This window comes from Equus quagga, chromosome 8, assembly GCF_021613505.1.
Source record: "Equus quagga isolate Etosha38 chromosome 8, UCLA_HA_Equagga_1.0, whole genome shotgun sequence".
Classification (NCBI taxonomy): domain Eukaryota; kingdom Metazoa; phylum Chordata; class Mammalia; order Perissodactyla; family Equidae; genus Equus; species Equus quagga.
In genome coordinates this window covers 65,081,362-65,104,899 of record NC_060274.1, presented here as the reverse complement: position 1 = coordinate 65,104,899, position 23,538 = coordinate 65,081,362, and the positions used below count along the sequence as shown (strand labels likewise).

Below are 23,538 nucleotides of genomic sequence, written 5' to 3'. Positions count from 1 at the left end.
TCACTCTTGCCATTTCCTTGCCAGAGCTGGATCATTGCTCTGAATTCCTGTCTGCCAATTACTTTTCTTTTAACTGCACAAGGGGTATTTTTTTTAATTGGAATATTTATATATCTTTAAGGAGAACAAAGGTTTTGTAAATAGTATCACAGCCAAACCTTCCTTTCAAGCAGATGAAATCTCAGTTTAGGATGAAGAATCTGACTCAATTTCACTTTGCAAAGACATATAATAATATAATCCCATTTACTTCCTACTTAGATGAACTTGAAGTGTTTTCAGCTGTGGTATATTAAATTCTTCTCATAGAGAATAGATTTGAGTGGATACTTAAGGCCTTTTCCTAGCCAGTTATGTTTCAGTTAAATGAATAAACACATTTTAATGTCTTAATTATAAAAACAAAATGTGCAGAAGTCTATGATCCACACTATCGCTTGGAAATAAACTGAAAAATCCTATTAGGTTGGAATTAAGTGGAAAATCGTTTTCCTCTCTGGGGATTTTTAATTTATTCAGAATATTTATATAATTGCCTGCTAGTGAATCCTCTGAGATTACTTTGTTGGAGATGCTCTTTAACTCCAAACACATTTTTCTTGAGGGCAAGGGGTACTGAAATTAATTTCAGCATGGGAGGAATCTTTCTTTGTACTTATCCTTTCCATCACCTCCCCACACCCCCTTCCCCTCACCTCCCTTCCTGGAGGAGCCCATTGTCAATTCATACCGGCTCCAAAACATTTTGGCTTGGCCCTACTTTGTTCAGCCACATGAGTGCACGGGAAGAACTTTCAACCTAGGTGGGGAATTAAACAGTTTCGCTAACTCAGAAGATGAACCACCTCTGAATGTCAGATCCAAGCACCTGGCTCTCTGTTGTGAGACCCAAAGGCCATTAAGCTAAGTTGCCATAACAAATGACCAACAACTTGTGATACTTTTGAAAGCCTTCATCACTTTGCAATCATCACTGCTGTCTTTTCATTTCATCCCAATTCATGGAAATGTGTCTCTTCTAGACAAACATCAAATTGAATGTTTCAGGGCTGTTAGCTTAAGTTATTAAACGGTCTTAGTAATCTAGCTCAAAGAAAAATGAAGCTCCATTGTAAATAAAATGATTACTCAGATCTATCTCCACAAAGTATATGATGTAACCAGCTTTGTTTGTATTTGAGATGTCTGGGATGAAAAGTGCTCTGGATGAATCTTGATCAATAAAGACATAATAACAGTGAACTGTTCTAAGAGCATTTTTCACTGGACAGATAAAGAAAAGTAATGGATAAAGCATTGTGAATAAAAAGTTTTAAAAAAGCCTCAGGCCAAGAGTAGGATTTTTTTTTCTTTTTTGATGAGGAAGATCATCCCTGAGCTAACATCTGTGCCAAGAGGGCCGGAACTTAACACTACCACACTGGGCCAGCCCCTAGAACAGGGCTTTTAAAAGACAAGGAGTCCAGTGATAAAAATTCCAAACTCAAGAAGCGTTGTTTATATTGTTTGCATATTTAATACTGGTATCATGTTATGGGGTCCTTTATCTACCTGAATTATGTGCATCCAACTGATGTGTACAATGTTTTAAATAAATGAAACTAGTTTCCATATTAAAAAGATCTTAAGTTTATAAATTAAATATTTTTTTCAGGTGCCCTGATTGGTCTGAGCTTCAAGCCCAAAGGCAAGGATGTTCTACTTTTAGCACGCCTACGAGTAAATAGATTTCCAGATGTACCAGAGGGAGAAAACTGAATTACCGCAGCTATTGAAACTCTCTCCCCCCACCCTTCCCAAGGCACTCTCCCTGCAAACTCAGAGTGGCACTATCTTTCCAGTTCACCGCAGTAGTGAAGCACCGGCAGGCTTGAGAGCGCCTCATCTAGTCAGAGGAGAGCCTGCTCCTTTAGAACTGTCTAGGAAACAAGGGTCACCTGCAACTATTTCTAGTAACCCAATTTGAGGAGATTGAACCCAGCGCACTACTCTCCCAAAAGGCCGGATTTCGTGGAGACCCAGAGAAAGGCGATCCGATGGGGGCGGGGGGGGGGGGGGGGGGAGAGTATGAATGTGTGAGGAGTAAAGGAAAGGAATGACAGGGCGTGGGAGTGGAGAGAAATATTTGCAGGAAGCAGAAAGAAGGAAAGCTACGTAGCAGTGGACTCCAACCCCGAGGACCAGCCTGCGCGGTCAGGCCAGTGACTGAGCTTGGAAAACGTTTGCCTCTTGCGCGCTGTTCCTTGAGGACACTGGGTGGCGCTCGTGGTAAAGACTTGCACTTCTCTTAGGGTCCGCTCCCACTCTCTCCCGCCCCTTGCAAATTTCGGCTACTAGGAGACGAAATTACTCACAATCGTCCTACGCGTCGCAACGGGCAGCGCACTTCTGGGGAAGTTTGATGCCATGGGGCTGTTTCTCCACAGTTGGGTCTGCCGGTGGGTTTTCAAAGAGGCAATCGCGTCCGGCCCGCTGGCTTTAAGACAAAGTTCCGACCGTTGGTGTCAGAACCACCCACAGTACCAGCAAAAGTTGCTACTCTGAAAGCAGGGATACCCAGCGCATGTGCGCCCAGAGTGTGGGTCCTAGCGACGGCCAGGCCGGGGTGCTGGCCGTGCGTAAAACTAAAATGATTACAATGTGAAATGCAATGGGATTGAATTGTGAAAAGACTCCCGGCTCCTTTTAAATCAGCGCTCACTCTCCCTCCCGCTGCTTTTAAGGAAAGGCTTGGGGAAATGGGGTTAACCTAGAAAAGAAACAGAACAAAGTTAAGAAAGTCGAGGCTCTGGACCTTCAGAAACACACCCAGAATTGGCCTTTGCACAAATGGTTTGTGGCGTGAGGGCCAACACTTTAGGAATCCTAACAAAGAAGTAAAATTCTTGCCTTCTTCCCCACTCCTTTTTGTGCTGTGTAAAATATGGGAGAGAATGTCTTTCTCTGGCAGAGGGAAAAGTGAAATTTAGCAAGGTCTAGACTAAGTTAACATTGTAACATTGTATTCTTGACTGGATCCCAAACTTCTAAATTTTGCCCAAACTCTGCAGCTTCTGATTCCATCCTGGTTGGAATCTGCCTTCTCAGCAAGGTCTAAGGATGTTGCTAGGAACACCCTATTTAGCAGAACCGTATTGACCTTAGTTCTCTCCACGTAGCAACTTTTAAATCTTAAATAAAAAGTGCTGGGGTGGAAGGACCAATGGAAGGCCGCCAAGCTCCCTGTGCCACTTGCCTTTGCCACGAGGCGCTTTGAACCATCCCTGGCATCGCTTTGGTGAAGCCATTCGTGTGATGAAATAGTAGGATGTAAGGTGACTAGATGGGCCCCCAGAACTTCCTCATAGCAGAGGCCAGGACTGTAAGCCCAACGGAGTTAGCAGTATTTCCCAATGTCCTATAATTCCTCACAGCCTAAATCTAGAGAGTGAACATCCGTGCCAAAATCGACATCGTGGGGTGAAGACGGGCAGACAGCTGCAGCGGTTTCCCTGGGCGTCTATCTCAGAGAAATCCAAGGCACTCAGGCGGCAAGCAGGAAACTCAGGTGGGGGTGGGGGGAGGGGCACTGCAGGACCTGGTGACACATCTCCCCTTCCTTGTGCACGCCCACCTGAAGTTGCCCCCAAAGGGCAGTGCCACAATAGCTGTGCTCTTCCGGTGCCCATATGGCAGAGGCATGGAGTTTGTGCACATGTGGCTGCTCAGCTTTGGAGTTCTGGAGCTGGGCTGGCATCCTGCTCCCAGTTCCAGACACACCACCCTCCTCTCCCTGTCGCCCTGTTTTGGGCTGGAGTAGCTCCACAGCCAATGTGAGGCTAAACTAACACTAGACACAACTAATGTAGATGCTTTCTTCTTTGGTTGGGGGTGGAGGGGAGAGTGATGAGAGGTCACAGTCTCACCCTGGATGTCGGTGGAGCTCCCCTGGTTCCCAGCCTCAGACCCCCTGGAGGTAGATGCTGACAGAGCCCAAATCAGGATCCAACTCCTGGAGCTGCCTATTTGAGGGGGCGGAAAATGGGGAGTGGTAGATTGATTTAGGTTAGATTTCTAAGCTCCCAGCTGGATCACCTCTAGAGCAAGAGTGACACATTATGAAAAGCAAACTCTGGACCACCAGAACAAAGTGTTTGATTCCTGAGCCTTTTCTCCCTTTGCTTGTGAGCTGAAATGTCTTTGCTGCAGGAAATAAACAGACGGAGGGTAGGGAACATGGGCCCGGGGAACGGAAAGGCCAGCCTTCAGGTGCCACATCTATGGAGCCAGGACGGGGAAATCCGTGGGCTTCACTCAACTTCGCAAAAGGCTTTTATCTGTCTACTTCCCAGTCTTCTTGGGGTTCCCATTTGGTCCTGGAGGAATGAGCGGTCATAAGTGGATGATTCACTTTTGCAGGAATCTTTGGCCACTGAATATAGAGTTACAGAACCTCTATTCCAACAGCATCCAAACAGGGGAGAATACTGAACAAGATGTGGGGTGGCCTGCTCTTCTTGGGGACCAGTAATTTGGGTTTCATTAAGTTATTCGTGCTTAAGACCGTGATTTTTTTAAGTCATTGTAGGGATTTACGGTTGCAGGAACTCTCTGACATTAACCTCTGAATGGACGCTATGCATTCTTGAGCATCCTTATCCAGCCCTCGTTTGAGAAATACTCATCTCGTGCCAAGGAGTGCTTCCCGCAAATTTGTCTGTCTTTGCCCAAATCGCAATTTTTCAACGCAGGTAAGTTACAACTTGTCTCCCAGCACCCCACTAAAAGTATTGTTCTCAGTTCCTTCTCGCCTTCATCCCACATTCCTGCTCCCCCCTACCCGGCTTTGATTCCCCATTTCAATATAAGTGCTCAATTCCGCGCTTGCCCTGGGGTGCAGTCCTGGGGACAAGGAGCTGGGGAGCCAGGAAGGACCGTCGCCGACCTCTCCCCCAAAACGTGTCTACTTTCCAAGGCTGCTGATTGGAACACATTGTCTCCAGACATTACAGAGCTGAGGGTTGGGGTTTCTGCGTTGTCTTCGGTATTCACTGAAAACAGATTGACTGAGACCCCCCTCCCCCAACAAGCAACAACACATATACACGCACACAAGCACAAGCGCGCACACACACACACACACCCCCCCTCCCCCTCCATTTTTTCTCCCCCCCCCCCCTTTTTTTTAAGCATTGCTTTGTTGTGCTAAAACTAGTTGGACGAGTTAGGGTGTTGCTGCTGCTCCTGAGGCCCTGGCCAATGGAACCCGATCCACCCCGCTGTGCGTAAGCGCGCAATTAAGGATTTAACCAAGGCTGTGCTGCGCCTCAGCCAGCAGTCAGCCTGCCGGAGACAGAGCCTCCACGACTCCCAGCCTCCTCCTCGCCGCCGCCGCCGCCGCCTCCTTCTCTCCTCCTCCTCCTCTTCCTCCTCTTTCCTCACTCCCACAGCCATGTCTGCTTAGACCAGAGCAGCCCCACAGCCAACTCAGGCAGCAGCCGCCGCCACAGCAGCAAGGACAGCCGCCGCCGCCTGTGAGCGATGACAGGAGTGTTTGACAGACGGGTCCCCAGCATCCGATCCGGCGACTTTCAAGCTCCGTTCCAGACGTCCGCAGCCATGCACCATCCGTCTCAGGAATCGCCAACTTTGCCTGAGTCGTCGGCCACCGATTCCGACTACTACAGTCCCACTGGGGGAGCCCCGCACGGCTACTGCTCTCCTACCTCGGCTTCCTATGGCAAAGCGCTCAACCCCTACCAGTACCAGTACCACGGCGTGAACGGCTCTGCCGGCAGCTACCCCGCCAAAGCTTACGCCGATTACAGCTACGCCAGCCCCTACCACCAGTACGGCGGCGCCTACAACCGCGTCCCGAGCGCCACCAGCCAGCCAGGTACAGGGGAGGGGGCAGGCGGTACAGGAGAGCAAGGATTCCAGGGGGGTGAGGTGGGGAGGGAGACTGGGGGCCATGCCATCCACTGCAGTGGGGGCGCACCGGCAGAAGGGAGAGGGGGCCTGGACTCTGCAACCAAGAGAGGTTCCCTGGCCAGCATTTTTGGAGTTCTTAGTAGAAGAAAACTGCGGGGGTCCAGACCAGCGTCTTTCCCCTCCGGCACCTGGAGGAGGGGGCTCAGTTGTGGGAGTCCCGGCTTCCTGGTCAGAAAGCCGGCGAGGCTCGAAAGGGGGTAAGGGTGGAGAGAAGAAAGAATCAAGCAGCCCAAGTGGCGTTTGCGTAATAAAGGGGAGGTTAGTTGGAATTTTCGGTAAGCGTGCTCGGCTGGTGCGAGTGGGAGTGGAAGGCTGCCTCAAAGACTCTGGCAGGATTAGTCTGAGAGCAGCCTCGAGCCAGCGGCGAGTCGGTGCCCGGTGTGCGCGAGGTGGGGGTGGGGGACTGGGGAGCTGTAGCCCGCCGGAGGAAGAGCGCGCCGAGAGTCTTGCGGTTTATCCAAGGCATTTCCAAAAACAAAAAGCCATTTAAAGGTGGACGAGGGTTGCTGAGGGGTCACGTTATTGGAGCGATTTTTTTTTCTTTCTCCGTAGGTGCCTAAAATTTGTCTTCCTCCTCCTTACATCCTTCTTTTTCGTCCGCCTTGAAACTTAGTTGGAGAGTTTAAGAGGGGTAGTGAGCTTGGGCGGGAAGAGAGACATGAGATCTCCTTGGAGAGGTTTTGCTGGTCAGGTTTGATCTCTTCCCACCAGCACATTAATAATCCTGCTAATATTAGCATCCCCTGCTCTGGCAGAATGGAGACCACAGCCCTCATCCTCCACCCTTCCTCTCCCAGGAGCTCGCCACACACACACACACACACACACACACACACACACACACACACACTGCGGAGAGGTTCTCCGCCCCTTCCACAGATGGGCACTTCTGATAAGGCAGTACTTTTGAGAAAGGGGACTTGTGGCCCCAGGGCACATTTGTAAAACACGCGTTCAGAAAGACTTTTTCCCTCGCCTATGCTCACGACTTTGATAAATTCGACCTGACCTGCCGCCCCTTTCCTACGAAAACACCCCACCTCCGATTCCTTTTCAATGTGTGACTTTTGCTAAACTTAAAAGAGAGCTCGGGGGTGGGGTGTCTTCATTCCTTTCAGTGTCTCTGTATTTCGTGCGTAAGTGAAAGATTTTTTTTTTCTTTTGGCCAAGAACTTATTAAGTCTATTTGTAAAAGAAACCAGACACATCTGTGCCCTCGCAGATCTGCAGGGAGATTATGGGGACTGCATAATCGGCCCTCTGTCTGCGGCGGCCGGGACCGCTTGCTGCTGAATTGAAGGAGCATAGTTTGCTTGTGGGTCTTTGAACTTTGGAGACCTCGGTTAGCGTCTTCCCTGCCCATGCGTCTGGCCTCTGCGGGCGCCCGAACAGACGCTGACAGAAAGGGGGTCATGGCCTGGGGCCTCCCCTTGAAGCTCCGGGAAGGGTTGACCAGGCTCACTCCAGAAACAAGGGTGAACATAGGGTGGGTGTAAAAACAAGTCCGGGTAAAGCAGGAACCGCTTCAGGGGCTAAATCCCGGACGCCAAGAAGGGAGCTGAGCTGTACAAAGCGCTTTGCACAAGCCCACGAGAGAACCTGAGTGAACCGAGGACGGAATTAATCAGACTCCCTGGCTTTTCCACGATTTGGGGGAGGGGCATATTTCTCTGGGTCTTGCGAAGCAAAGGTGGGGATATGGGGTAATAGAGTGAAAACTGCATGGTAAGAAACTCAAGGGCTGTATTTGGGGGTTCTGCAAAAGGGCCATTGTCTGCCGACAAGCTCTAACCGGGTCTGTTTTGATTATTTAGAGAAAGAAGCGGCCGAGCCCGAGGTGAGGATGGTGAATGGCAAACCAAAGAAAGTTCGTAAACCCAGGACTATTTATTCCAGCTTTCAGCTGGCCGCGTTACAGAGAAGGTTTCAGAAGACTCAGTACCTCGCCCTGCCCGAACGCGCGGAGCTGGCTGCCTCGCTGGGACTGACGCAAACACAGGTAAATCCGGCCGCGGCGGGCAAAAGCCCCGCCCCGGCTGCCAGCCTGGCCGGGCCGCGCGGTTCGGTCCCGAAGGGCTGGAGCCGATTGGATAGCACCCTCGAGAAACTCACAGACAGACAGAAAGACCCCGGCCACGCGTCCTTCCCTCCATGAGTCAGGCCGGCTGTCTCCGCCATGCGACGGTGGGGACGGGATGGAGACGTCGTTCATCCGAGATGCCCCCACTTCAGGCCTCCAGGGATGAGGGGCCAATCTCCTAGATTGGAAACAAGGGGAGGGTTATTTCTAGGACGCTCTCGCAGCCCTGAAAAGTCTGGTTCTCTGCACAATGCAGAGCCTCTCCGGGTGAGCAGGGCCTCTCGCGGTGGTCTCAGGCCGCGTAAAGGCTGAGAACGAACGTCGCCTCGGGCTGGAAAAACTGAAGGGTCACGCCCTGCTCCTGCTGAGCTTTAGGCCACAGTAGCCTTGGGGGTGCAAGGTGGGGGGCGCTGTTATACGGGGACATCTTCCCTGGTTTGTCCCATTCCCTTCACTCCCACCCCAACCCTTCTATAGCACCCCCTATAGAAGAATAAAGAATATTCGAGCCTCTGCAGGCAGATTCTGACCTCTCAGAGCCGAGGAGGGAATTCAGTCAGTCGGGTGGGAGATTGGGAGCTCGCTCTAGTCGCTCCACGCTCGCGCGCGCACGCGCGTGCGCAGCCGACTCACGCCCCATGCGCGCGGGGTTCGGCTCATTGTTTTGGAGACCGCGGCGCCGTTCCGTGCCCCCTGCGCAGGCCTACGGTGCGCGCACCCCGCCGCGGACACTCGCGTCCCCTCCCTAGCCCAAACAAGAGGCGGAAGCCTCGAGGTTGTGCCCTCGAGGTGAGCAGTGCAGGCGGAGCCGGCCAGGGCGCCCTCGGGGGCCCTCGATCCAGGCTTTGCCTCAGGCCAAGCCCCTTGGCCGTAGGTCTCGACCTGCGAGGCCCGGACGCCAGGGCCGGGCCGCCTGGGGGCCGAAGATGCCTCCAGTCGCTGCCGTGGGGAAGGCGCGGGCGGCCTCTGAGTGTCCCGGTAACGTATGCCTTTGTTCCCCCACCCAGGTGAAAATCTGGTTTCAGAACAAAAGATCCAAGATCAAGAAGATCATGAAAAACGGGGAGATGCCCCCGGAGCACAGCCCCAGCTCCAGCGACCCTATGGCGTGTAACTCGCCGCAGTCTCCCGCGGTGTGGGAGCCCCAGGGCTCGTCCCGCTCGCTCAGCCACCACCCTCATGCCCACCCTCCGACCTCCAACCAGTCCCCAGCGTCCAGCTACCTGGAGAACTCGGCTTCCTGGTACCCGAGCGCAGCCAGCTCAATCAATTCCCACCTGCCGCCGCCCGGCTCCTTACAGCACCCGCTGGCGCTGGCCTCCGGGACACTCTATTAGACGGGCCGCTTTCTCTTGCTCTCTTTTTTGGGACTACTGTGTTTTGCTGTTTTAGAAAATCATAAAGAAAGGAATTCATATGGGGAAGTTTGGAAAAATGGAAACAAAAAAGATTCATGTGTAAAGCTTTTTTTTTTTGCATGTAAGTTATTGCATTTCAAAGGACCCCCATCCCCCCTTTTTTTACAGACGAACTTTTTTGCGCAACTGTGGACACTATCAATGGTGCCTTGAAATCTATGACCTCAACTTTTCAAAAGACTTTTTTCAATGTTATTTTAACCATGTAAATAAGTGTAGATAGAGGAATTAAACTGTATATTCTGGATAAATAAAATTATTTCGACCATGAAAGCAAAATGTTTCTAAAAAAAATACTCCTTTGGCCCCCCTTATAATGGGCTAGTGACGTTTTATGCAGGCAATTAAAGGAAGACAAGCTCTGCAGAGATCCAACAAGGCAAAAAGGAAAACAGAAATTGGGAAATTCATGGATGTAGAACTGTACATGTGTATATATTGGATGCTGTACTTTCTGTCTATATACATATGTGGCCTGTTTATAGTACTGCCGTATAATATATATTTAGGTGTTTTTTGGCCTAACCACAAAAACGTTTAGATAATTTTAAGTTTAACCCCAAATTGTTTCAGGTAGAAAGTAATACTAGAATCTAAATACAGCCCTCCCACCCGGTGTATGAGCAAGAAAGCAGCAGAAATCCCTCAATAACCACTCTGAATTCTAAGCTCAAAGCAATTATCGTAGAGAACTGCCTCCCCATCAGCCTCCGTGTATTGCCAGAGCAATTAGACAAATTATACTCCCTTCAAAGGGAGCTTCTAGAGATGAAAAAATGAAGGGAAAAGAAAGAAATTTCCCCTCATTCCTATTTCATTTTTTAAAAATCTGAAATGTTTGCTGCATGCCAACTGGTAGCACCTTGGACTCTTTGGTTTGTGAATATAAACTCATCTGAGCTCTTTTAGAGAGAGGAAAGGATCACAGGACTTGAAGACAGTGATGGACCTACTGATTGTAGGCCAAGTAGGACATGCGGAGGGCATTCCTTCTGCCAAGAAAGGGAATTGTCGGGTGGAAGAAAGGAATGAAGGCATTGTGGCCCTGTGTTGATTTCATTTCACATGAGAGAATATTCTTAATACAATTTTTTTCCCTCCATCCTCTACCACTCCATGGGTTTTTAGGAAGCAGCTCCCTCTACTTTGCTTTCATGTAAAACAGTGGCAAAGCAGGTTCCAAACGTGGGAAATTGAATCTGTTTGCAGGGATTCCTCCTTTGTGAACCTTCTTTAGGGCAGAGAGGAAGGACTTGGAGCAAGCTTGGCGTATGTCGGGTCCTTCTCCCTGAGCCCCTGCATATATCGACACGGACAGTGTGACCAGAGCTACAGCCGGTCTGGTGCTGTGCTCCTAGGCCTGAATTGTAGGCCACTCTTCGACTGTCCTCCAGTCTGCCTGACTCCATTTCCTTGGGATACCAAGGGAAATCGTATGTTGGAAATTACAAGATGCGTGGGATATATTTTACAGCTAGGAAGTCGGTAGCAATAAATGTGACAAAGGAGTCTTCTTAAGGGGGGGGGGGGGGGGCGGTTGAAGATTAGAACAGAAAAAATTACATCCTGTCATCTGAGGATTTCTGAGAAGGCTCTTACAGGGTTGAGAGACTAGACCTGAAAAGGCACGCTGTGTGCCCGGAGGGGAATTTACCTGTGTGTTCTCTCTCTTTTTCTTTTTCTCTCCCTCTCCTCGATTCCTTCCTTCTCTTCCCCTTTCCTTTCTAGCCTGCCAGTTTGGAAAGGCTTGGGCCTTGGGGTAGATTCAATGGTTTGGCGGGTCTTTAGGCGCACGGTGCCCAGTCCCAGAGCGGCACAAGCGCTGAGGCCTGGGCGGTGGACCCCTCCTCCTCTCCCACCCCCAAAGCCGGAGAGGCGGTTTCTCGCAGCTTTTCCCCAGCCCTCCTTTCTCCAAGAAGTTCTGGGCGGCGAGGCGCTCCGGGGAAAGTCATGCGAAGCTCCACTTTGTTTTCTGCGCTGGCAGAGAATAGGAGGTTGGGGGGATGGGGGGGGGTGTTGGGGAGAGGTGGAAGGATCTATTTCCTGCTTTTTCTTTCTTTGCTTGTAAGGATTTCGGGAGTTTCCATGACACCGAAAGCCGGCGCTTTATGTCTGGCGAATTCGGAGGGGAGAAACCCTGCGCCCACGGTTTGTGAGCGGCCGCTGTCCCGTGCGCGGGCGCCTCTCGCTCCCTGGGGTGCGCGTTTGGGAGAGCACCCCCTGTAGACCTCTAACACTTCCCACCCGCTCGCTGCCTGGGAATGGCAAGAATGTGCTTGGAACATGCTCTTTTCCTTCCGCACAAGGAGAGGGCAGATATTTTTCCAGCAGTCCCCGTCATCTCCCCACCTCCATTCCTGGCTTTGAAAAGGAGATCCCTTCACCACCACCCCAATCACTCGGTGCCGTGAAGCTGACGGAAGGGCGATTTCAGACTCTTCTGGGTACAGCAGAGGAAAGCTCTTCTTTAATGACCACCCTTCCACCCCCAGCCTTGACGCTGCTTGTTGTTAAGGACACTAAAGGCTCGTTGCGACGGGGCAGGCAGAACGCCGCGCGGACAGACTTGGTTTCAGGATTCCTTCCCTTGTGCTAACCTCACTTCTTCCACTCGCAATGGCCTCTTCTCTCGCGCGGTTTTTTTTTTTTAACTTGGTCGGAGAACCGTGGACAAAAATATTCTGGCAAACCAGTCTGCAGCGGGTTTTCCCTGGCACCATGGGGATTCTCCCGGGGGAGTTTAACTCCCTGCAGTCCTGCGCCCAAGGATGTAAAAATAACAGATCCTCAGCAAAGTCTAAAAATATCTATGTGCTCTTTCTCTCCCTTTCCGTCCCTCCCACCGTCCCTCTTTCTCTCCATTGTTTATTCCTATATCTAATAGAAACTTGTACCACTCCCCAGCGTCTTCTCAGTCTGCCGGAGCCCACTCTCTCAGACCTCTGCCTGCCCCTTCCCTTCCTGTCCCCACCTGCCTAGCTCTCAGTATAGTGCTCCCCAAGATTTCATTTTCTCCTCCATGGGCCTCTTCACCTCCCCTCGCCAGACTCCCAAGCCCCCACCCCCATCTTCAGACCTCCTCAAAAAGCCCAGGAGGCTGGGGGCATGCTGGCAGGGCCAGTGAAAGATTCCTCGGTGCCCTGCTGGCTTCCCGGGCCCTCCCGTGAAAGATCAGATAAATTGGCCTTTGTTTGAGGCTCGTGTTGAGTTAGGCGGATTTCTGCCCCCTTTCCCCCCTTTTTCCTGGCGGTCACCTCCTTGTGGAACAGGGGGCGGCCTGGGGAGCCGAGAGAAGCCGCATTCCTGTGGGTGCCAGGCGGCTCCAGTGCTGAGCCACAGGGCCTGAGACACACACACAGAGGAACCCGCAGACCTCGCTGCTCTTGATCTCTCTCTCTCACTCGCTCGCTAGCTCTCCCTCCAGTTAGGGCGCCCATCTGGGAGCCTGTCCACCCACACTCGGATCCACTCAGGTCTCGGCATCAGGCATGAACGTCCTGACCCGCACACCAAACACTCACACACCCCCTCCTGGCGACACAGGCCAGGCCAGAATCTCCCCGCCCATGCCAATCCTCTCTCTCCCGCCCCGTATCCCACAATCCCAGACGCGCCGGCTGGCCTCCTTTGGCTCCTTTGATCCCACCGGACGCCCCACGGCTCGCGGCGTCCTGGCCGCGCCCTCCTGGGAGTCACCCACTGCGCGCCAAAGCCAGGCCGAGCTCGTCTCCGCCTGGCGCGCCCTACAGCTTACTCCGGCCTTGCCACCACTCGGTCTCCTGAGCATCCCAACCCGAAGCGCAAGGGATGCCTGCTGGAACCCTGCCCCCGCCCGCCCCGTCCTCTCCACCGCCTTCTCAGCGCTTCCTTTTATTTGAGGATTGGGACTTTTAGGGCTGCCCAACCACCACACTCCTCCCCACCCCAGACCCGCAACCCCTTGGATCGCGCGCCTCCCACTGGCCTCTGGGATCTCGCCAACCCAGAGCTCTCCAGCCCTCCCCGGAGGCACGCCCTGAGGGCAGACGCCCTCCGGCACCTCTGGGAAGAGCGCCACGCCGGCGGATCCGCCTGCGGTCACCTCTCTCCTCCACCCTTAAGCACCCCCTCCCACGGCGGCTGGGTGGAGGCTCCCGCCTCCCGGGAGGTTGGGGAGGGGGTGCTTCGCTTGCTCCCGCCCTCCGCTCGCGTTCCCAGGTTGCTCGCGGTCCTTGCACACTGTACTTGGTTTTTTCAGAGTCACAGCGAACTCTGGGCTTCGAAAACAGCCCAAATAGCGGTAGCACATGTGGGATTGGCTAAATATTTTTCTACTCAGCCGGTCCACCGCTACCCTCCCTCGGCCCCCCAGCCGCGTTTTCTTTTGCATCTGATAAGCTTTAGGTTCCCCTGTGGTACAGGGCAGAAAGTATAAATTGTATCTGCTGCGGAGGGGCGGCGGGAGCCTTCCCTTTCAATCATCCAGGGTTGCCGGCTGTAATGTAATAACCTGTTTTATAGGTCGAGCTCTAACTGTGAAGATAGGAACCGGGGGAATTTATATGAATCTCTCTTTAAAGGAGATGATAGTCCTGTTTTGCAGCAATTAAATGTTTCTGCTCTTTTGTTCGCTGGGACTTCGTATTTACTTCTGATTTATGGGGATCCGAAGGAGTCCTTGCCAAAAGCGCATGTACTATTGAGTCTGTTCCACATCCTAAACCAAGATTTATATAAAACCGTGAAATACCACACATTACGACCTTTCGCCACAGGAAGAAAAAAAATGGCTTCATACATCATTCTACACACACACACACTCCAAGTTTCAGTAATGACTCTCTGTCAAATCTCCACCATACACAGTCTATTGTATTTTTTTTAAGAAGTGGATGGGGGTGAAGGGCAGTAAACAATTTCCAAGGTATGATTTACGTGAAGGCATTTTTTTTCCTTGCAAAGTCGAGAAGACAGAAATCTGCCACTGAAGCTTATTGTCATCCAAGGAGTATTTCTGCCACTTGCCCTTTGCAAGGTGGGAGCAGAGGGGTGGGGGAAGAGGCAGGATATGGACTCAACTTTCAGCTATAAACAGGGGTCACTAAACAGGGGGCATTTCATCATTGCCCTTAAATTCACAGGAGCTAGGACGTCCACTTGCCACCCTGTGGGGTGGCCTTGGCTGGGCAGCTCCCAGGTCTGTGAGGCGATGGGAGGAGGGAGAATTATCACACACTGTCCTAGAGGCTGGAAAAGATGCCCAGGAAATTGTCTTCATTCCTGGTGGGATAATTGAGCTGGGGATATAAGGGCTTTAGGTATCCCTGACTAGGAGGTCCCCACCAGGAAACCAGATGGATTCCAGAAGTCTCAGCCAGAGCAGGGTTCACCCTCCTGGAGGCAATAGCTGGAGCCCCAGTTCGCTTTCACTCTGGGACCAACACAGTGCCCCAGCCTCTCTCCAGACTCTTGCTCTAACTCTCAGACTTCCTCTCTTTTCAGTCCTTCCATATTTTAAGGAGACTCACCCTACTCTTTTACAACCATATCTGGGGGCAGGGACAGTCCTTTATCAATAGCACATAAAACTGGACTTTCTGGAATCCAGAAAGAAGCACGTCAGTGACTTGCAGAAGAAGAAGAAAAAAGCAGTTGGACTGGTTTATATGGGGGGGGTGTTAATTAATAAAAGTTAATGATAGGATTAAAGCCAATAGCCAGCCAAGCGGAGTAGCGGAGATGGCTTCCCAGCCGGATTTATTTAATTAGCAGCAATTAATACATTTTCTGCTAATATCCTTTAGGGCTCTGAATGACTTGTTCGCCGTGAAAGAGAATGGAGACCGAGCACAGGAACACTTAAAGCACCGAGGGCATTTTGCTCTGATGACAAGAGAGATTGCGAATTCATTTAAGAAAATGTTCATAAACAAGTGACAGGCGCACTCTGAGGCAGTCTTGTTGGAAACAATGGTGAAACTGACAAATATTCTTTGCTTGGGGGAGGGGTACTTTTTTCCCCAAGGCAAAGAAATGCTTTAGGAGAGAAGAAAAAAAGACAGGAGGTTAAAAAAAAAAGAAAGAAAGAAAAGAAAGAAAAATTATTTCAGACTGCAAGCAGCAGCAGATGCAGAAGCCCTTGCAAATAAATCAGCCCTGCACATATTGAAGATTTGGACATGTAATGCTTCAGACCACTGACTTGCTATTTTCCTAATTCCCACTCTTCTTTTTCCATATGAATCAAACAATCTTTTGTCCTTCAGGGTTTGATTTGATCGCTACTGTTCACATTTCACTTTTGTATTTTCCTCTTCCTATACCATTACTCATTGAGTGCCCTGTGAAATTACAATCGTACATTTTCAACTCAGCAACCCATTTGCAGTGCAAAAATAGGGTCTAAATAATGCCTGAATTAGCCCTACTGGACAGTTTCAGATGTAACACTCTGTAATAATTATATTGCAGGCTGGATTAGGATGCTATTATCATAATCTGGACGTTTACAATTATCTGTAATTTGCAAAGATGCGCCAGGTCTTGATTACAGCAGTTTTTTTTTTTTTTTTTTTTGTATCACGCTAACCATCACTAAACAGTGACAGTAATAACAGCTAATTTTGCTGGCAATATAAGAGGTGCTGGGGTGTGCAAACAATTTCACACCTGGATGTGCTCACTCAACCAAGAATATAGAGAAAGAGCTTCTGCCCTGAGACTCAGAAAAATATTCTCCTCTGCTTCTGTTCACTATAGATTTCTAGACCCTGATCATTGCTTAAGAGATATTCACTGGGGGTAAGTTTTTATTTCTTGCATACCTCAAGGCACAGTTCATATTTCTCTTCTCACACTTTCCAAGCTATGTGTGTTGCTGTTCTAATTGATTAGGGACTGCAACTTTGCTTTATAGATTTTTCAGTTCTGACCTTTTATCCCCCTTTAGCAGTAAAAGGGTTGTCGTTCTGGTGAGTAAAAGGATTTGAGTGAGAATGTGATCCTTAAGAAGTCGATTTGTCTTTCTTGCTTTCTGTGCTGTTGATGTATTTGGTGCAGCTTGTGACTGGAGACTGCGAAAAGGACCAGGTTTCTGTTAAGATGTGGGGAGAGCCGGTTGGAGATTCCAAGCTAAAATCTATTGGAAATTGTTACTCAAAGCTAGTCCTAGGCAAATCCATTGAGGTCTTTACATGTGGCGATGATTTTAAGTTTGGGGGCGTTAAGAGAGCAAACGGAGCTCTAGACAGTGCTCCTTCAGTATCACAGGTTTGCAGACATTTGCACCGGCAGGTGTAGTCTGAATCCCTCGACTATGCAACCTCTTCGACATCTTCCTCCACTTTGGGGAAAGTTTCCGGAATTAAGTGGCCTCTGAACCCCTTCAGGGTTCCTTTGCAGGGCCTTTGCCTCAAGCGGGGACGGGGGGGTGAGGGGGGTGAGGGGGTAGGCGGTGGGGGGAGGGGCGGGATGCTTCTCGTAGAGCTCTCGCCCGCGGGGCCCAAACGCTGCGAACTTGGGGTTGGAGGGGCATGATTGGCTGAGACACTGCACCGGAGCTGCAGAGGCAAGGAACCAGTCTGATTTAGGAACGCACCAAGGAAGACTCTCCCAAGAAGCGGGGCTCTTCTATCTATAGATGACGCTGTTTCCTGACCCTGTAGACTCTGCAAGCAGCCAGAGATGTTAAGTGCAGGAGCCTGAGAAATCTTTGGCTCCCTCACCCCAGTGCCGAAAAGGCCTTTCTCCGGCGGTGGGAACATTTGGACTAATTGTGTCAAAAGATAATGAGATGCTTATTGGCACCGAGGAGAAATCTTACCCTTCACCCTCACCTCCCGCAGCTATTGTTCTCTCTTTCTTTTTTTACATGGAAAATATGGTCAGAACGAGGCTCCAGAACTCGAACTCCGGGGAGGTTTGAGCGTGGGGAGGCGTAGTAGGCACCGTGACTGGGTGCTGCCTTTCGCCCACGCCCCTCCTACCAATCTCACTCTTGGGAATCACTTTACTATGGGGTCGATAGATTCTAAAGAGAGAAAATATTAACCCTTGAGGTTCAGAGGACCCAGAGGAAGCCCAGTTCCAAGGACATTTCTGGGGTGACCCTTTGGCAGAATTTCTTGTTTAATCAAACTCATATTAGGAGGGAGAGAAATAGTGACAGGCGCATCAGGACAACACCTCCAATGTGTTAACATGCATTTGCTGTGTTTCAGAATTTCATGCACTCACAGTGGTTTGGCATGTGTCTGGTGGATTTTTTTTTTTTTAAGGAAAAATTAGTGTTGGTTTCGATGTATGGTAGCTTTCTCCCTAACGTAATTTGAATAATTCAGCAAAGCCCCACTACCAGCTGTACTTCTGCAGCCTCTTCCATTCTTTTCAGCATTATAATTTTGGTTAATTTTCAATTTTAGGTCCTACGTCTCTGCAATTTGTGTATGAATAACAGAATAATTTCCCTCTTTTGTTTCGCCTTTCCTGTTCCTGAATCTAAATAAAGATGGCTTTTTAGTATTAAAAGTGGAAGAAAATTACAGGTAATTATCTTTGACGGTAAAAACGCTGTAATCAGCGGGCTACATGAAAAATTACTCTAATTATGGCTGCATTTAAGAGAATGGAAAAAAACCTTCTTGTGGATAAAAACCTTAAATTGTCCCCAATGTCTGCTTCAAATTGGATGGCACTGCAGCTGGAGGCTTTGTTCAGAATTGATCCTGGGGAGCTACGAACCCAAAGTTTCACAGTAGGAAGGGGGAAAAAAGAAAAGAAAACATTTTTCCTAATGTAACAATGCGAATGCTAGAAAATGACAAGACTGATCGGTTTTAAACCATTCTGAAGACTGACTGAGCGTGGAAGTTGCTCAACAAAAAAAGGAACGGGTATATTGGTAAGTAGTCTTTGCTTTGTGTCTAATTATAGTGACTGTCCTTTTGCACGACTGTATGTCGCTGTCATTATATGGAGCACTCTGAGTATCTCTATTGACTTGTGATAAATGGCTCAGTGGTTTCAAGGTTCATAATTTGAAGGATGCCCAGGTCTGTAGCCATTAATTCTCGCAGTATGGGGCTTCCTGCTTGTATGACGAAAGGACTTTTCATTTTCATTATTTCTGTGTTTTCCACAAGATCAGAAGGATGTATTTCATCCAGGATTGTGCATTTTCCTACCTGGCTAGCTTGCAAAGGGTTGTAAACATTAAGTAGTCATAATTGTACATTTACTTTCTGCTTTTTCTTTTATTCTTTCCTCTTTTTGTTAAAAAAAAAAAAGCTGCTTCCAAACAAAGACAAATTCAGCTCTATGATTTTGGCTGAGGAAAGGGAAAGGAGAACACTTAGTTTCAGCCCTGGAAACTACTGGATGTCTAGAGGTCAACCTGGGGATAGATCATTCTAATGTCTAAAAAAAATAGATAAATGTGTAGAAATTACAGTAAAAATATAACATATAAAGGAAGCTGATAAAACCTCCATGGTTAATGTTAGAGTACTTAAGATAATGCCAAGTGCTGCAAACTGACATCTTTGCAGGCACTTGACGTTCATACATAGGGCTTCCCACATTAGGAAACAGGAATTCTTTTAAGAGTGACAGAAAATATACTGGGAGGGATGGAGGAGAGGGGGTGAGATAGAGACAAACAGAGAGAAATATACAGGACACTCCCAGCATTTTGTGGCTTTTACTCCATATATGAAAGAAGACAAAAACATACAAAGTATATGTACAACTAAAATTCAACAATATATACAGAAATGTTTCTCCATATAAATGTCCCTATTAGCTTAGTGAATGCCACCAATTCACCTGGTAAAGGTATCAAAGCAATAGAACGGTGATTTTGGTTGTTTCCTCTGTCTTTCCTGATTCCAGTTCAGGGTTTGGGGGGTGGGGTGGGGCAAGGGTGGGTTTTTTTTTTTTTTTTTAAATCATCATTCTTGCTCATCGCATTTTGATAAAACATGCAGTGCTCCCTTTGTGGCAACATTCAAGTCTCACAGCCAATTTTTCCTTTTTCTTTAGAGAAGGGCTGTTATCTGAAGGTCTTTTCTTTTTCTTTCTCTCTCTCTGTCTCTCTCTCTTTTTTTTTTTTGGTCAGTCTTGGATTGGTAAATAAAAATGCAGGAGTCCAAAAATGCTTCTCTTTCATCATGTAATGTCTTAAGCTCATTAAACAAGTAAAAATGCTGCCATGTTTGCGCAGATTCTTCTGGTGGGGGAAAAATGTCTGTTAAAAAAGTCGTTTTGATGGATACTCCCAAAGAGAAGAAGAGGCTCAGAGCCTGGATCCCAAGGGGTCAGGGAAAATATCCTTACAGTGAGGGGTTTCAGGAGCGCTGGCATAGAAACCAGTCTCTATCTCTCTCTTTCACTCTCCCTAAAATGCAAGATCAATTACTGAGGCTGCTCAAGGGAAAAGGAAGATGAGGAAAGGAAAGGAAAAAAGAAAGGTGGGAAGGAAGGAGGAAAAGAAAGGGAAGAGTGAGAGAGACAGACAGACGGGAGGCTGGGGGAGGAGAGAGAGAGAGAGAGAGGGAGAGCAATAGCCCAGACGGTCTTGCCACACATAAAAGTTCTCCCGAGCCTGCTCCTTCGGCTCGATTTGGCAGACGCAAGCAGGTCCCGGATCCTCCTTGCCTTGTTCAGACGTTTCCCTAGGGTATCGATTTCCCTCGGACAACTCACATCATCTGTGGTCTCTGCATCGTGTCCTGGTGTGGAGAGGAGTACCAATGCGAATAGCCAGGCATGTAGCTGTTAGGAGGCATACTGACGCCCTTGGCCGAGGCGGAAACGTCCCACACCGGAGGCAGCGCCGGCGAGCGCGGCGACAGGGCCGCTGAGCCCGGGAGAGGGTCGCTCTCATGCGGGTTACTGCCCTGCTTCAGCAGTTTCTTAAACTTAGAGCGTTTGTTCTGAAACCATATCTTCACCTGGAACGAAAGGCAGCAGCGATCATGAGGCCCAAAAAACATTGAACCGGTGCCTCCAGTCGAGGCTTTGGAAGCAATATCCAAAAAAAAAAAAAAACCTCGCAAGCCAAGCCCTCAAGTCCCCGCCTTGCTCCACCTCTTTCTAGCCCTCCTCCTACCCCCCCCTCCCCTTTACTAGGTATCTTGTCTGGATACCTAAAGTCACTGTAACTCTTGAGTTGGATGCAAGTCTAGGTTTAAAACAACAGCGTATGAGATGTAAGCGCATGAGATGGCCAGGTTCAAAGCCTAAAGGAGGGTTTTTAAACGGAGAACTTTTTGGATGGAAGCCAACTAAATGCACTTTCTCTGATAGTCTGTTTTTATATTTACCCACCCCCAAAACTGGCATCTCTATGCATGTACAGTGAGCAAAAGACTATGAACAGATTAAAGCCTGTACATTTATAACCAAATGCCTTGAATATACTTATGCATTATATTGCACATGCCATAGACTGTGCACGGAGCATCTTTCTCTGGACATAAATATATCCCCATAATCCTGTAGGGATTAGAGATTGTATGTACCTCCCTCATTGCCTACTTTGTATGTTGCTTAGTCAAATTGTGGTCAACAATCATCACATGATTATCAGTGCAGTCACTAAAAGTCAAAGAGCTCCTGAAAATTAAATGTGAATCAAGAATCTGTGATGGGAGCATATCTAAGCTAACATCCCAGATCTACTTTATTTGAAGAAGGAAATTCTATGATGCAGCTTCCTTTACCTAAATTCCTTAGCCATAGGAATCTGCTTTTCCAAGAGAAATACAAGTTATTAAGTAGCAGGAATCCCTTCATATCAAACTCGAAATATTTCCAGTGGCAATATGGCAAGAGAAAGCAGGCTGAATTGAAAAGAAGAGCTTAAGGAGCATCTGTTCTAAGGCACCGCACAATCTTTCCCCAGTAAGTCTCATAAACCTGAAGTCCCTTGGCTGAAGATCACCCACCTCAGATAAGGCCTACTACCCCATGCAGCTAACTTAATCAACAAGGACAAAAACCACAGGTGTTGCGGCCTGGTTTCATGACCAGGGTCCTAATATACCTGCATAAGCCCCTGCCTGTGAAGTCTGAAATGCTCCATATATGTCTTTCAAATTAGTAGGACAGGAGAACTTCAGCAACTGTACTTAACTGAGGCTTCACCGGCTGTAATTTGGGGAGCATTTCTCTTTGATCTCCAACTCTGCCATTGCTCCCAAGTCCTGTGCTCCAGGGAGTTACCTCAGCCTGCACCAGCCAGTTATCCAGTAGGATTTAACCAGTGAACTTAGAGCAATCTTCAGAAAAACCCACCTCACCCATCCTAGAATGAATAGTTTGCACCTTGGTCCCTTTACTAAATCCTATTGGAGCCTACGGCTAGCTGGCTCTTCTCCCCCACCGCATTTCACTTCATAATTCTTTCTTTCTATGTCAACGAGTTGAAATTGTTATTAAGTCCCAGGGCCCACAAAATGATCCTTAAAAAACATAGGTCTTATTCTGCCTCCTGCCCTGCATATCTTTTTCCCCTTCTGCTACATGTTTGTGCCCTTTCATGTTGTTTTGCTCTAGAATAGAACTTGATTGAACTATGAGTTTGGTCACCAAAGGACACTAGGTTGGGATGGGGTCGCCGAGGGTTGGGAGGATGTGCAAATCCAATCCAGTATTCAACACCAGGTCATTTATTCCAAACCGTGTTGTCCCGGGAAAGTGCGTAACTGGAGCAAAGGCATTTGTCATTAAGCTCCTTCCATCCTTGGTTGACTAGGCCAAGAATTCCTCCTGATGTGCTCCCTGCCCGATCTGCAAGCGGGGTCAGCATTTCAGGGATACTCGGGCTTCTCGGGTATTACCTGTGTTTGTGTCAGTCCTAAGGAAGCTGCCAGTTCAGCTCTCTCGGGAAGGGCCAGGTACTGAGTCTGCTGAAAACGATGGTTTAAAGCCTGGAGCTGCAGGCTGGAATAAATGGTCCGAGGCTTCCGAATCTTTTTCCCTTTTCCGTTGAACCTGATTTCCCCGTTTTCAATCACTGTGGTTTTTTGTTGATCTGCAAGCAAAGGACACAGAGAAGCGGTCACCCGCGAGGCTACTACTGCAGTCCCCCTGAGTTTGGCCTGGCCTGCGCTGGGTCTCCCCAAAGCTCAATAAAGGTTTCCTCGAAGCGTCCCCATGCCATCCTGACCTCTCTGGGTTCAAGGTGTCCGGGTGCTCCCAGCAGCTGCGAAAGCTTCTCCCCAACCCTGACTCTGGCTCTAATAATGCGCGCTGGTCGGACCGAGGGAGCGCCTTCGGCCCTCGGGCAAACAGCCTCGCTCGGCGGCGGCGGAGGCGGCGCCGGCCGCTCTCTGGGGCGCGCGGCGCCGCAGGGCTGCTGCTCTCTCCGCAGAGCGGGGCCCCTCGGCCTGGCTTTACAGTGTCTTAGCTGTGCTTGAGCCACCCTGGTGTTTATGCGACCAGCTGACTTGATGTCACTAGCTCCAAGCCCGGTACATCAAGACACCTCGGCGTATTCGAAATGACTCTGCCAAGAGGGACCAAAACCCCAGACAAACCACAACCAGCCGCTCAGATCAGCTCCGGAGCAGGCTGAACCTCGCACGGCAACTTTGTCCCCCTCGGGTGCTGAGAACCATCCGCCCGAGGTCCCTCTGCTTCGCCTCCGCGAACAAAGGAGCAACCAGCATTGTATTGAAAACCCAGAGGGAGGGGACCCGGTTAGGGGTGGGGGTTGGCGGACACCTCGAAATGCACGGGAAAGAACCCAATTGTCAGCAGCTTAACCAGAGCCAGAGGCCACGCCAGCTTCCCTCCGGGTCACAGAAGCGCACCGAGCGCCCCACGCAAAGTAGGTCACTGGCTGTCCAGATTGGGTCGGGAGCAAAACACGCTCTCCAGTTTCGGCACAGAAATGTCCCCAGTCCTGCCAAACGCAGGTCACAGCCCAGAGGGGAGGAGGGAGGCAAAGGGCGCAGACCCAGCCTGCTGGAGAGCGCAGTGCGGACCAACGTGGAGCGAAGCCGGCGCCGAGCTGGAGGCGCGGCCCGAGCGGCGCGGGAGCCGGGGAGCGAGGCGGGCCGCGCCGCGGGGCAGCCGAGGGTCCGCGGC

At 49.6% G+C, this 23,538-nt stretch overlaps 2 protein-coding genes across 2 annotated transcripts in view; one reads left to right on the top strand and one right to left on the bottom strand.

The window, feature by feature from the left end:
- Positions 1–5,350: 5,350 nt before the first annotated feature.
- On the top strand, positions 5,351–9,733 carry DLX5 (distal-less homeobox 5). Its single transcript, XM_046670020.1, has 3 exons — positions 5,351–5,875; positions 7,785–7,969; positions 9,058–9,733. Exons 1-3 carry the CDS (start codon positions 5,521–5,523, stop codon positions 9,385–9,387), a joined length of 870 nt encoding a protein of 289 aa, XP_046525976.1. The 5' UTR covers positions 5,351–5,520; the 3' UTR covers positions 9,388–9,733.
- Positions 9,734–20,144: 10,411 nt separating this feature from the next.
- DLX6 (distal-less homeobox 6) overlaps positions 20,145–23,538 on the bottom strand; it is a 4,442-nt gene continuing 1,048 nt past the window's right edge. The window contains exons 2-3 of the mRNA XM_046670707.1: positions 22,287–22,480; positions 20,145–20,396 (exon numbers count right to left, since the gene is read on the bottom strand). Coding sequence (XP_046526663.1) covers positions 20,145–20,396; positions 22,287–22,480 — 446 coding nt within the window. The remainder of the gene's footprint in view (positions 20,397–22,286; positions 22,481–23,538) is intronic.